We start from the raw sequence: 13,847 nt of genomic DNA, 5'->3' as shown, positions 1-13,847 counted from the left end.
TATAATTTATTTACATTCACGTCCGCTAAAATCCCTACGCGCCCTGGCGGCCGGGCAAGGCTGTGTACATAAGGCCAAGTGTAAGTGCACGAATGCACTTAAAACAGAGTCAGGGCACAAGCTTCACATGACAGGCCCCACACGGGGGCACCGGCCAGCCCCAGGAACGGGCACGCCACGGCACGCACACTCGCCATTGTCCAGCCCGGGACTCCCGTTGCATATTCACACGCCCCGTCGGGCAGGGCTCCTCGTGGCTGGGGGCACGGGGGGATCGGGGAGGAGGAGCCGTTGGGTGTCCCTGGGTGGGTGGGAGAAGGGCAGCATGTGAGAGGCAGATGTGGACTGACACTGGGAGTGAGAGACGTGAGCAGCCTCCAGGTGTACAGCATGAGATGCATGTGTGGGGGGATGCATGTGACAGGAGCACACGGGACATGCATGGGCACATGCCCGTGTGGTAGTTGTGTGCCTGAATCCAGGGGCCGCCCCCTGTTCAGCTGTGGCCCTCAGTCCCACAGGCTTGGAGCCAGGCCCCTCAGATGTGCCCCTACCCAGCAGGCACAGAAATGTTTGCATAAGGTCCAGCTCAGGCAGGAGCTCCGGGGGCCACGTCCCGAGCCCATCGTGTGCATGTATGCCTGTGTGTATGCGGCCCCCTGGCTGGGGCAGGAGGAGAGGTAGCATCACACGCACATACACACACACAGATGGGCTGCGCCCAGCCCGGGATCCAGGCACTGTCCACCCTGGGCCCCGGGCAGAGTCGGAGCAGGTGGCAGTGCCAGCCCGGCCAGGCAGGCCATGGAGGGGAAGGAGTGCGGGCAGGGTCTGAAGGGCCAGTGTTAGGGGACAGCGTCTGCCAGGAGGGGGCCTGTCCACGCGGCTCTCCCCGGTGGTGGCTTCTGCCTGTCCCTGGCGGGTGCCAAAGCTGGTGAGAGTGTAGGCTTTGTGGGCCTCGCCGGCCTCAGCATTCGGCCTCTGACACTGTGAAGAGGCCAGCATCTGGCTGGCCAAGTCCGGCCACTGCTGCAGCCAGCTGGCTGAGGTTGCCGTTGGGGAAGTGCCGTGCCTCCCACAGGTTGAGGATCATGGCTGTGGGGCTGGGCTTGGAGGCAAAGAAGCTGAGATGGCTGCAGAAGGGAGGGGAGCCCATCAGTGGCCTGGCTTCCCTCAGGCTGCTGCCTCTACCCTCCTAGACCACCCAAGGACAGGGCCTCCCCTCACTCAGCCAAAGGGATGCCCCAGCTGCTGGTGGCTGGGGCACAGGCCCTGGAGTGTGTCTTGTCCACCCGCCCCCCATTCCTCTCCACCCAGGCTGGACTGCAGGTGGCCTTCACAGCCCCTCCCTGCCCATCTCCCACCCACCTGTCCAGGTGGAGTTTCTGGGCCAGAGTCCGCCAGTCGGCACCACGGCTACAGGGTGGGTCTAGGCTGGTAATGATCTTCTGCCGAATGAGGAAGGGGATCTTGAAGGCACTGGGGCCCACTAGGGCTGGGACCCCCCCTTCACTCTCCAGGGCCAGCAGCTCAGCGAATCTCGTGTCCTGGGAGTGGGGAGGGGTGGAGGTACCCATTAGAACTTGCCCAGACCAGCCCACTGCTACCCCACCCTGGGGGAATGCGTGGACCACCTCAGGGCATGGGGACAGCATGGGCACTGTTGCTTCCCGGTAGGCCAGGGCCCTGCTCACTGGAGCATTGAGGTGCAGTGACCTGCCCACAGTCACACAGCCAGTGAGCAGAGGAGCCTTCTGACCTCATTCTCCTTCCCACCCCATCACTCCTCCCTAGGTCACCTCTGCCACCCTCTGCTGACCAGCAGAACTCTGCTGATCACTCAGAACTCACTGCTGTCTTCTCACTGCCTCTGTCCTCCACACTCAGTTCCCTCATTGCTGCCTGTCTAACTCTTACTCATCCTTCCAGGCCCAGTAAAAGTCCCTCCTCAGGGAAGTCCTCTGAGGCCCCCAGGCCAGCTCCATCTCCCCCTCCCCTCCCTGCTGCTCCCACCTCCTCCTCCCCAAGTCCAACAACATCTGTCTGCATCTGTCTACGTGTGCATCTGCACCTCCCTCCCTGGGAGACTTGGAGGGAGCTGCCAAGCGGTTTCTAGGAGGTGGGCTTGGTGGCAGGGTAGGCCCAGTGGGGGAGCACATCATGGCAGTGCTGCCCACCTTGGTGATGTTGAAGTTGATGTTGAAGCTCTGCCCGTCGCCCTCCACCTGCCATACCCACACCTTGCAGGCCAGGTCGCTGGTGCTGGGGCTGACGCGCTCCAAGGTGAAGGTACAGTGCAGGTACTGCTGTGTGCCATTCCAGATGTGATAAAAGGGGATCTCCTGGGGGTGGGGGGTGACAGAGAGGCGGCATCAGGTGTGCCCAGCTCAGGTGTGCCCAGCTCCAAGCACCTTGAGCGCCGCACCTGGTAGCTGACAAGGAGCTTGCTCTTCCACAGGGAGCTGGGCACGTCATGGATGGACAGGCGCAGGTTGTGGTAACTGTCCTTGAAGTGCAGGATGCGAGGCTCCTGGATCAGCTGTCCTCCCAGCTGCTTCTCCAGCTGCACCACCTCCTGCAGTGCCCCGGGTGTCAGCCAGGCCTGGGGGCTGGGAGCGCCCCTCTCTACTGCCCCCTCACTAGGGCCAGGGGTGGTCAGCCGTCAGAGCCGGCCTCCCTGTGGCAGGGTGGGGCTGGAAGGTACCTTGAGTGCATCGTGGGTGTCATGCAGGCAGTAGACTCGGATGTTGTACTCGAGGGAGGTGCAGGCCACGGGGGCAAACAGAAGCAGCTTGAGGCGCTTGGCCGCGGCCACGCTGAGAGCCTCTCCCACCAGGGCGAATCGGCCCAACTGCTCCGTGAAGACATAGCAGGCGCCGGCCTCCAGCTGGCAGTAGTAGAGGTGGGAGGGTGCCTCCTCGCCGAGGTGCAGCACGTCCTGCAGGCAGGGCCCAGTGGGTCAGCTCGCAGCCAACCACAGCTCTGAAGAGCGGCCAGAGACTGGGGAGGGGGGATGTGGCTCAAGGGCCAGGCAGGAAGCCAGACACCACTCTGAGCTCCGGGGGTGGGGTGGGGGTGTGAGGAGGAGGCTTGGGGCTCACCTCCCAGCTGCCTTCGCAGGACTGCTTTTTGAGGTGCAGGCTCCAGCTCTCGGGGCTGGGCTCCCCACAGTGGTCCATGGCGAGGACGACGGGCCGGGTGAGCAGGACTCCGGGGGGCCCACAGCTAACGATGGGACTCAGCAGGGTCTGACAGCCGGCTAGGGGCAACCTCAAGTGGGGAAATACGGGTGGGAAGGGAAAGGTGTCAGTGGGCCACCCTGGGACCCTGGGGTTAGGGGCTGTGGAGCTGGGTGGAGCTTAGGAGCCCCTCTTCCCCTGCCCTCCCTCGGGCCAGGCCAGACCAGGCCCAACAGTGGGGTGGGCAGGGGCGTCACGGTGACAGCAGGCAAGGACAGGACCCGCCCAGTCCCAGCAGCAGGGCCCATGCCCACACCTCACATCCTCCGGCTTGTGCAGTGTGAGGTAGATCTCGTAGATCTTTCCTCGGGGTATGGCATCTGGGGGGATGAGGAGGCTGATGCCTGTGACAGAGTGGGGGGACAGCCGGGGCTTACCAGGGCTGCAAAGACACCAAACACCTCACTCTGCCAGTCCCTCCCTGAGCCTCCCTCTGAGGACTGACTGGCGCCAGCCTGGCCTGGCAACAGAAGTGCCACTGGGACTGCCAGGCTGGCCAACCACCCGCACGGGCATGAAGCTGAGTCAGGGAGACCCCAAGAGTGGCTGAGGGAACTCAGGTGGGAAATGCGTGCCTAGTTAGTCTGGGCACAGAAAACTCTGGAACCCCCAGGTACGCTGTACCTACATGCCCCATCACCCACTTAAAACCTTCCCTGCCTCCAGGGTAAAGTCCAGCTCCTTGGCCGGATATCTAAGGCCCTTGGCCCGTGGGCCTGGCCTGTGCTGCGTACTTGGCTGTTCTGGGGCCACCACCCTAAGTGTGCCTCTGAGTGCTCCACCCTCCTGGCCTGCTCAAGTTCCTCCTCTCTCCCTCGGCTTGGCCACCTCTGGGTGGGCACCCCACCTCTGGTGACTTTGCTCCCTGTTGGGCAGTGGCCCCCTGCAGGTGGGGCCGGGGCCTTTAACAACCTTGCCCACTTTGGTAGCCCTCCCTAGTCTGGGTGCCATTGCACACACGTCCTGTCTGGCTGATTCGCCTTTGTCCCAGCGTCTTGCAGGGGCAGCATCAGAAAGCATCTGCTGGGGGAGAGGTGGTTCCAGGGGAGAGGCAGGGGGGCAGGACACGGTGAGGCCAGGGGCTGGGGAGTCACTCTGGGGATGGCAAGGAGCGGTCCTGCCCCACCTTCCTGCCCTTTTAGGACAGGGAGCCCCTACATCAGGAGGGGCTTCAGAGGCTCATGACAGGGAGAGGGGAAGAAATTCTATGGCTATCCCACCAAGTCCAAAAGCATATGCATGCTCTCCAGAGTGGGCAGCTCTGAGGTGGGGTGGCTGGAATATCACTACTTCCCAGCAAGTGAAGCCCAGGAGAGAGAGGGAAGCCGGTGGTGGTGTATTTGCAGCTACTGCTCCCTTCACTATCCTGTGCTGCCTCCTGGTACCGGCTGCCAGGGTTGGTGATAGTCTCGGTGATCCACGTGTGAATGCTCTCTGTGGCGGGGGTACCCTCACTCAAATACTCATTCAGTGAATGCTAATGCTGAGTACTCAGGAAGGTGGGGAAAACCATGAGCCCTGCTCTCATGAAGCATTCAGTCTGCGGGGAGACAGATAAGTGGACGGCAGCAAAGGATGCTGGGTGTTGGGGGAGAGCAAGGGTGGAGCACAGCCCACCTGGCCACTCGCCCCACCAGGGGAGTGAAGGGTGGATGGTCACTGAGCGCCCACTGTGCACCTGCCTTTTTCTAAGAGCTTGACATGGACCATCTCACCTCATCATCCTAGCAGCCACATGAGGGGGACATGAGGCACAGAGGGAGAGCTACCAGACCCGAGGGAGAAGTAGCAGCTAAGCTAGTGGATGGGGGCAGAGAGACGGCGTGTACAAAGGGCAGCCCAGTGTATTTGGGTTCATGAGAGCCCACCGTGGCTGCCAAGTGCAGGAGAAATGTGCATGGGAGGGGAGGCCACTGCAGCTGGCCACAGGGGGTGAGTCCTTGTGGTTTTGTCACGTGGGCTTTGAAGGGAAAAGTGGAAGCCCCAGAAAGGGACATGATCAAGTGTGGCTCTAGTGAGTAAATGCTTGGAGCTGTGAATCAGACGAGAGGTGGGTGTGGTGGCCTAGCCCAGGAGAGACAGCAGGAAAGACAAGCAGGAGGATGCAGGAGTATTTGAGGAGAAAGAATGATGGGATCAGCGTGTGAATGAAGCTGGTGTGGAGGTGAGGGGGGAAAGTGAAGAAGGGCAGGAGGCCAAGGTGACCCCTAGTTTCTGTCTTGAGCAACTCAACTGTGCCATCCCTGAGGAAGAGAAAACTGGGAAGGAGGAGGTTCTGGGGGAGGGTGGGAGACGGTGCTGTTTTAGGCATGAGGAATCTGAGGTGCTGTGAGACATCCAGATGGAGCTGTCCAGGAGGCAGCTGGGTGTACGATTCTGTCACCCAGGAGAACTGTGGCTGGGGATGGAGGAATGGGAGTGATCTGCACAGACATGGCGATTAAAGCCATGGAGTGGGTGAGATCACTTGGGAAGAGGGCGCCAGGGTCGGGGGCGGGGGGGGGGCGCGGCGTGCTCTGAGGAACACCTACATTTAGGGAGAAGGCACCAGGAGCAGCTGGAGAGGAACAAGGAAGTCAGGGCCATGTGGGGTCACCTAAACTGAGGAAATAGAGAATTTCAGGGTGGGAGAGGGGAGTCACACCAGAGGCTGTGGCGCTCTCCCAAAAGATGACCATGGAAAGGGTCTGTGGATTCTCTATGAAGGTGTCTCTGAGACCCTGTCCCAGGGGTTTCAGTGAAGTGGTAGGTGGAGGAGCCCCTGTCTAGGCGTTTTTCCTCTGCTGTCTCTCCACTAGTTCCCCAGCTCCCTGGGGCCTAGGGCCCGGCACACACAGGCTGGTTGGCTGTGTAAATGAATGGACAGTAGTCCTGTGTCCTTGGGCAACAGAAGGGAGATAGCTCTGGCCTCAGCCTTAGTGCCAACCCCACTGCCAGCCAAGACTGGATCCTCTCCAAAACTCTATCCTCTTTCCTTGCTGGGCTGGCTCAGCCCTCGGGGTGAGGCTGAGAGGCATAGGAGGAACATCAAGGCTGTCCCATCCTCCTCCAGGAGGGCCACATGCTAGTCTTGTCTCTTAGAGCTCCCTGGGGCACTCTAGGGTCCTTCCCACCTGTATTAGGGATCATCAGCCGGCCCCCAAGGAAGTTGAAGGTCCCATAGGCCATGTTGCTGGAGCCGCGGGGCAGGGAGCGGAAGTAATTCTGGGTGGAGAGGCGGGAGACGAAGTCCTCAGCCTCGGAGGTGGGTGAGCTGTGGTGCAGCGTGTGGCGGCCGCCACCCAGCGGGCTGAGCAGGTGCCCGTTGGTGAGCTGGAACTTGGGGCTGGGCCCATCTTGCCGGGGACACAGACTGCCCTGGTAGGTGGTGGTGGTGGTGCTGAGGTCTGGCTGGATGGTGAGCAGATGGGGATTGTCTGCAAGGATCAGACAGACTTAGAGAGTGGCATGGGGGGCAGCCCTGTCTGGGCGGCCCTTGGCATGGGGGCCCGGCACAAGTGCTGGGGACAGGGGCACCCCACCTGCTTTGCTGGGCTTGATGCTGACGGGCTGGAAGCCTGAGGTGAGAATGGATGAGTCGGCCACATCCGAGTCCAGTCCCTCCTTCTTGCGGCAGTACACAAGAATGAGGACGAGCAGCAGCAGGAGGAGGCACACGGCCACGGCTATGAGGCCCACGTAGAGGGCCACGTCCTCTGGGCCGGAAGCAGCTGTGGGAGAGAGTACAGGCTTGGGAGGGGTAGGGTGCAGGAGGCCGGGAAGGAGAGGTCAGCGGTCTACACCCCACGAGGATGAGGCCGCCACTTCTCGGGCATCAGCACCAGTGGAGCAGCAGACGCTGGCAGCAGGGAGCATGGAATCAGCACACATGCATTCCAGCCCTGCATCTGCCACCACCTTGCTGTGTCTCTGAGCAAATTGCAACCCTCATGAGCTCAATTCATGTTGAAGTTGCTGCTGATGGAGAATGGAGGAGGGGAAGAGCCACTTTCCTGGGTGGCCTGGAACCAGGATGCTAGGCTGAACCTCCCCTCTGGGAGGGGGGGCGGTCTGCCATTCTGGTTCCTGGCCAGTCCCTGGGCCAGGAGCAGGGGTGCTAGGGCTCTTCTCCTTGTCTGCTTAGCCCAGGCCTGGGGCAGGGCTGAGGAGAGAGTGATTGACTGCCTGGAGGAAGCTATATTGATTTTAGAAGGGCTTTGCATAATGGAAGAAATGTCCATCAGAAAGGAATTGACACAGATAATTAGGTTTTTAATTGAAAGAATGGGGGAGGGTGTGTTCTAGAGACAAAATCCAACAGAGATCTTTAATTGTTAGTTATGGCCTTGTAATTAACAGGCCTCACAAGTCTGGTGTCCCCACAGGACTTGTGTGTGCACTTGGGGGACGGGGCGGAGGTAAAACTGCAGGAGAAGACAGGAAGGGGGTTGGGAGATGATCCCAGAGGCTGGGTGTGCACAGTAAAACCTCCAAATGTATGCATGTCTCAGGGCAGGTATGGGAGGTATTGGGGTGTACGTGGGCACATGTTGGGTGTGTTAGGGATGGGGTTCCCCAAGGGTCCTGAGCTTTGAATAGGGGGTGCAGCCTGTGGCAGGGGACTGATCCCTTAGCTACCACCTCCCCGGGGCAGGGTCGGGCCAATCCTGGCAAACTCAAGAGGATTCCCGGGTGGAGAGGACTCACTGTGCACGCAGAGGTCACTGGTACAATTGCGGGTGTCCAGGTCAGTGCCTCGGCACTCCTCACCTCCGTTGCGGGGTGCTGGGTCAGAGCACTCGCGGCTCCGCCAGTGGGTGCAGTCGAGCCCACAGGCCGACCACTTGCTCCATGGGCTCCAGCTGCCATCCACTAGATGCGAGACAGACATGCACAGAGAAGAGATGGCGTGGTCAGCCCAGGGAGCCAGTCCAGGCCGTCTGCCAGTGTGGCCCCGCTGGGCGTCCGGACCTGGTGCAATGTCAGGGCCAGGGCCAAGCCTGCCAGGCTGCAAGCCCTCTGGTGTCCAGCGGGCCTGGATGATGCATGCTAATGACAAGAGGCACGATGACACTGGGCCTGCTTGGTTCTACCCACACCGGGGGCCATCCTGGCCCTGGGGCAGTGAGGGCACTTGGTCGCACAATGACCCTCTGATCCCAGGCGCAGGTGGTTCTGCAGCACCAGGCTGGGGCCTGCCGCACACTGACTGTACCTGTCCTGACTGCACCTTAGACCCTGTGACTCAGCCCCTCTGCTGAGGCTGAGCCTGGACACAGACTGAGCCCTGCCTCCGATCACACTGAACCCCATCCTGGCCTCAGACTGTGAGCCTGGCCCTGCGTGCGGGCGGGTGGGATGGAGCCATGGGGAGCAGGCTGGTGGGCACGATGGAGCCAGGGCACGGAGATGGTGTGGTGAAGAGCGATGCGGGAGGCGGCAGCCGCTGGTACCTGGGCACAGGGTGGCGCAGGCTGTTTTCTGGACATTCTGCCCCTCACAGAAGGCGCCCCCGTTGAGAGGCGCCGGGTTGGTGCAGCTCCGGCTCCTTTTCTGCCAGCCGCGCCCACAGCTGGCGCTGCAGACGGACCACTCGGTCCACGTCGACCACCCACCGTTCACTGGCCGGACAGAGAAGGACTGGGGTCAGGGAGCGGGGGCTTCCTCAGACACACTGGCCCAGGGGCCGGGGCAGGAGGACAGAGGGGCTGTGAGCTGGAAACGGGCAGGCTGCAGCTGTGTTGAGAGAGAGGTCCTGGAAGGGAGACCATGCTTCTGCCCATTGCCCCCAGGGCCTGGCAGCACCCGCTCCACAGCCCCTTCTCCCCGTGGGCACCAGCCCTAGCTGCAACTCCCATGCTCCTCCAACCCAAACACCAGCCTTTCACGGGGGTTACTCCCGCACCCCTCCCTCTGTCTGCTCCTGGGGATGCCCAGGTCACTCTACTTCCTACCCTGGGGACACAGGAGCACAGGCTGTGGTCTGTCACTTTCCTAGACTCCCATCCTGTCCACTCATCTCCTTCTGCACAATGGCCTCCTGCCCACAAGTAAGCCAAGGGATGGTCCAGCCACAGATGACCACCAACCTGCCCCCCATCTCCACCCAGATACGCCCCTTGGCTCCCTGACAGCCACAGTAAGCCCTCTCCCCGTCCTTCCCAGTCAGGCCACGGTTTGGCTTGCCTGGTCCTGGCTCTGCAGGGAGCCAGCCACACGTGGTTGCCCTGAAGGCAGCCCCAGTGCCTCTCCTGTGCCCGGAGCCCTTCTGCCCCACCAGCACCGGGGCCCACCGTAGACGATGACAGCAGCGGAGGCGCTGCGGCGACGAGCTACGATGTTCTTGGCCACGCAGGTGTAGTTGGCCGTGTCGGCCAGGCGGGCCTGTCGCACCACCAGGCTATGCTCCCGCGTGATGTACACATTGGGGTCCAGGGATGGGTCCACCAGGTCCTCGTTCCGGAGCCATTCCACCTGGGGGAGGGAGCCATGCCGCTGCACTACCTGACTATGCCGGCCCTGCCCGGAGCGAGAGTGGCCCCTGGGGTGGGGGATCAGCCTGGAGGGGTGGGCAGGCGGGACCCGAGACCTGGGAGCACTGCCCACCTGTGGAGTGGCACTGGAGCCCCGCTCACCTCAGCTGGGGGGATGCCCTCTGGCGGGCGGCAGGGCAGAACGATGCCCTGCTCCAGGGACACCTCCTTGGCCAGCGGCTCCTGCTCAAAGTTCTTGCGCAAATCTGGGGGAAGAACAAGAGTGTCCTCCAGGCTGAGTGCCTCACGCCAGGTCAGCCTGGCTGACCCTGTCCCCTGGTCCCGCAGGGGCCATGGCACATGCCAGAAGGAAGTGTCAAGAGCCCAGGGGGACATGGGGGTGGCTGGGCAGCGTCCATAGGCACTCTCTCCACCCATCAAGGCAGGATCTGAGGATTTCTGATGAGACCTCCTCCCCAGTGACACCCTAGGGCCACCTCCGCCCTGGACTCACAGGCAATGCGGATGTAGGCCTTCTGACTCTTGGTGGTGCCCGAGGAGCTCCACGCCACGCACTGGCACCAGTACTCCTCCAGCCCAAACACCTTCTCCACCTGCTGCCTCGAGACATTGATGCGGACCTCCATGGCAGGCAGTCCTGAGGGTGGAGGGGTGGGTAGCAAGGGCCGGCGCCATGCCTAGCCCCCAGGCCTCTCTGTCCAGTCCCCTGCCGGGCCCCTGCGCCACCGTAGTCCTCCCTCTGCTCAGCAGGAGGGTGGACGGACACTGGGGGCAACCCTCTGCCTGGAGGGAACACTGGGGGGCTCAGGGGGAGTCCCTTTATATCACCTGAAGGTCAAGAGTGGGTGCTTCCATTCATTATACTTTGTTACCCAAGGCCTGTCTCCCTGGAGTACTTACAAAAATATCACTACAGGGGCTTCCTGTTGTTTCAGAGACAAGGGCACAGAGGAGCTTTGGGCAGCAGGGGCTGGCAGAGGAGGTGGGGCAGATAGGCTAGCCCTGGGACCTTTGTGGGTAAAAAAAAGGGTAAGGAGCGATCTGGCTCACCTCCTGGGGTTAGTAGGTAGATCCTGATGCGTGATAATATAATAACAGCTATTAACAAGATAATTACAGTGATTATGTTGTATGATAATAGACCCCTGGGGCTTAGCAAGTGTTTCCCACGTGCTGGCTTATCTTTTTCAATCTGCTCCCTTGGAGGTATTGCTCCCACTCCATGGATGAGGAAACAGAGGCTCGGAGAGGCAGTGACTTGCCACAGGCGTCCAGGGCTGTCTGCTGTCTGAATCCAGAGTACGTTCAGAGTGCTCAGAATCCAAGGCGTGCTCAGGGTTCACCGGAGGAGGGTGCTGGGGGTGCCCATCCCACAGGGAGAAATGTTGGCGAGGGGGAGGGGGCAGCTCACAGAGGGGAAGCTGGCCTGTGATGGGTGGCCGGGACCCTCTCTACCCTGAATGGACTGGGCTGGAGGAAACACCTTTCAAGGATGGACACAGTCCCCACATGTCTGCCACACCCAGAACCAGGTGTGGGGCATCTGGGGAGGGTCCAGACTTCTGAGGACCCAGAAGGGGGGATACCAGTCCTCCTCCAGGCCCCTGGCCCTCAGACAAAACCAGTGTCCCCAGGAGTAAGAAAAGACTTTCCAATTTCTCCTCCTCCTGACCCCAATTTCCCTTGGGTCATTGGCTTATCAGAAAGAGGGAGAGAGGCTGGTGTTTCCATTGTTAACAGAGAAATTCAATTAGGGCTGCATTGCAGGAGGAGCCGTGGCCCCGCTGAGCAGGCAAGCTAGGAGGCTGTTTTCTGTATTAATTTCTCTAACGTGTCTTTCCCTGACCCCTGCCCAGACCCCTCCTCATGAGTCTCTCTGGCTCCCACACTGGGCTCCCAGATTTTCCTATCCCTCACCCCTGCCCCCTCGTGAGTTCTCACAGGAGGTGGGGTGTGTGTATCACGTCTGGCTGAGGTCACAATCACTGGGCTAGATCCCTCCGTTCTGGGCACTGCCTACCCCATCCTCTAAGGTGCTGGATGTGTACGTTCTAGCGGTGTGGGATGAGGGCTGAGAAGCGAGAAGGGGTCCCTTACAGGGTCTGTGCATAGGAGAGGGGCCCTGGGCACCAGCCAGCTGTCAAGCACACAGATTCTTGGAGCATCTGAGAAGGAGCTGTGCACATACTTGGGGGTAGAGACAGGGTCCTCCCTCTCAGCCTTTGGGGTTAGTGGTGGGAGACCTCCAGAACATTCTGAACTGGAAACTTTTCCTCTCTTGGGTGGACAGGTCTACGGATGGACTGCTCCATCCCCCATGGTGGTGGGGGGAGCTCACGCACTACCCAGGCAGCTCAGCTCAGGGAGAACAGCACTAAATTTAAGTGCTCCTGGGACCTCCTTGGTGGTCCAGTGGTTAAGACTCTGCCTTCCAATGCAGGGGACGCGGGTTCCATCCCTGGTTGGGGAACAAAGATCCCACCTGTCTCGGGGCAACTAAGCCTGTGCGCCGCAACTACTGAGCCTGCGTGCTGCAACAAAAGATCCTGAGTGCCGCTACGAAGATCCTGCGTGCTGCAACTATTTGGCTGCAACAGCCAAATAAATAAATATTAGGAAAAAAATCTTAAAAAAAAAAATTTAAGTGCTCCTATTTCTTTTTCCCTGTCTCCTCCCCACTTCTGTCCTGCCATCTCATCTCCTTCTTGCTGCCACGAATAAGGGCCAAGTTTGTCCGTGAGGTCTAGATCCAGGCAGTGCCCTGGAGCCCCACAGGCTCTGGGAGGTGGGGAGACCCAGAGCCTGCCCTGCTGGTCCTTGAAATGAGGGGCTGTGCCCTCCCTGCTGCAGATCAATGAGCAGCCTGGCTCCTGGGAGCAGTTTCTGGGCACGGCTGTGTCCGCACCTGCCTGGTAAATGTGAGCAGATGCTAGCCTTGGGGAGGGACAGGAGGATGGAGGGGTCCCTGCTGGCCCAGGCCCAGGCCCAGGAGCGTGTTGGGTGTGTGCAGGTGTGTGAGTGCTGTGGGCATGTGGGGAGGCCCTGGTGTGGGCATGCTGAGGGTTTCTGGGAGGTGGAGGGGTGGGGGTAGGGGGCTCTGAGGGCAAGCGAGGGCTTAGGGTACCTTCTTACCAAACTGCTTCTAATAACCAGTCGGTTTGTTTAATTCATGATAAATCACACTCCCAGACCGGACTCCAATGCTTGGTTTTGCAAATTTCCAGCTTTTACACTATCAGTGGGTTTGGGATCAAGAGATTTCAGGCTTTGGTCCCCTCCCCCTGGCCTTCTGGATGGAGAATGGGGGCGAGCAAAGGGGAGATCAGGTGCTCTCTCCTGGGGTGTCCACCCTGCCATCCCCACCCCCATGCAGAAATGGGTGGGGCTGCAGATTTGGGCTGACCTCTGACCCCGCCATACCTGCCTGACCACAGAGCACTCCTGGCTCAGGGTCTTGGGTCTGTGTGTAGCATGGTGGTGCCGCCCATGGCCTGGGCATCTGTTTGTGGGTAAGTGAGAAGCCTATCTCTTTGCCTCAAAACACTCAATGGCTTTGGGTTGAGAAGTCAATAAGATCAATGAAAATTCAGATGTGCAGGCCATGGGAGGCCTGAGGTTGGATGCTCAGAGCAGGAGGGGGCCCTGGTGGCTATGGGTAGGACGTGTCCCCGTGAGCTCTGCTCTCTGCCTGGCTTTGAAGGGAGCAAGGCCAGGAGAGCCTGTTGGGGAATGTGGGCTGAGGGCTGGCCTGGCCTGTGACTGCTATGTAGGCAAGAGCCTGGGTCTCAGCCAAGCCATGGATTCCAGACCTCGTGATGGGAGGAGACAAGGAGGGGTGTATGTGGGAAGCCAGGAAGGGGAGGTGTGAGCAGTTTGGGGCTGGCCTGGCACCTTCCAAGAGGTTCCAGGACAGGCTCTCAAGGCTGTGGGGAGACAGGTCTCTGGCTGTGGCTTGCTCTTCCTCACCTGTCCTTTCCTTGGGGGACCTAGCTCAGCAGCAGGAGGACTCATAATGCTGCAAAGTGGTGCTGGGCCCTAGGCGTGGGGTAGCGAGAGAGGAAAGACCTGGGGCTGGGCTCCACCTGGGTGTGAGAGATCTCACAGCTTCCCCCACCAACCTGCAAGGAGGCCATCC

At 60.6% G+C, this 13,847-nt stretch overlaps 1 protein-coding gene across 1 annotated transcript in view; it reads right to left on the bottom strand.

Moving 5' to 3' along the window:
* Nucleotides 1–29: 29 nt before the first annotated feature.
* UNC5A (unc-5 netrin receptor A) overlaps nt 30–13,847 on the bottom strand; it is a 63,206-nt gene continuing 49,388 nt past the window's right edge. The window contains exons 3-15 of the mRNA XM_057540810.1: nt 10,206–10,349; nt 9,854–9,957; nt 9,512–9,692; nt 7,926–8,090; nt 6,761–6,949; nt 6,353–6,655; nt 3,496–3,583; nt 3,102–3,270; nt 2,705–2,938; nt 2,426–2,575; nt 2,178–2,342; nt 1,369–1,547; nt 30–1,133 (exon numbers count right to left, since the gene is read on the bottom strand). Coding sequence (XP_057396793.1) covers nt 968–1,133; nt 1,369–1,547; nt 2,178–2,342; nt 2,426–2,575; nt 2,705–2,938; nt 3,102–3,270; nt 3,496–3,583; nt 6,353–6,655; nt 6,761–6,949; nt 7,926–8,090; nt 9,512–9,692; nt 9,854–9,957; nt 10,206–10,349 — 2,237 coding nt within the window. The 3' untranslated portion in view covers nt 30–967. The remainder of the gene's footprint in view (nt 1,134–1,368; nt 1,548–2,177; nt 2,343–2,425; nt 2,576–2,704; nt 2,939–3,101; nt 3,271–3,495; nt 3,584–6,352; nt 6,656–6,760; nt 6,950–7,925; nt 8,091–9,511; nt 9,693–9,853; nt 9,958–10,205; nt 10,350–13,847) is intronic.

Source organism: Balaenoptera acutorostrata, chromosome 2, assembly GCF_949987535.1.
Source record: "Balaenoptera acutorostrata chromosome 2, mBalAcu1.1, whole genome shotgun sequence".
Classification (NCBI taxonomy): domain Eukaryota; kingdom Metazoa; phylum Chordata; class Mammalia; order Artiodactyla; family Balaenopteridae; genus Balaenoptera; species Balaenoptera acutorostrata.
Note: the sequence above shows the minus strand (reverse complement) of the source record. Positions and strands in the feature narration are given on the sequence as shown.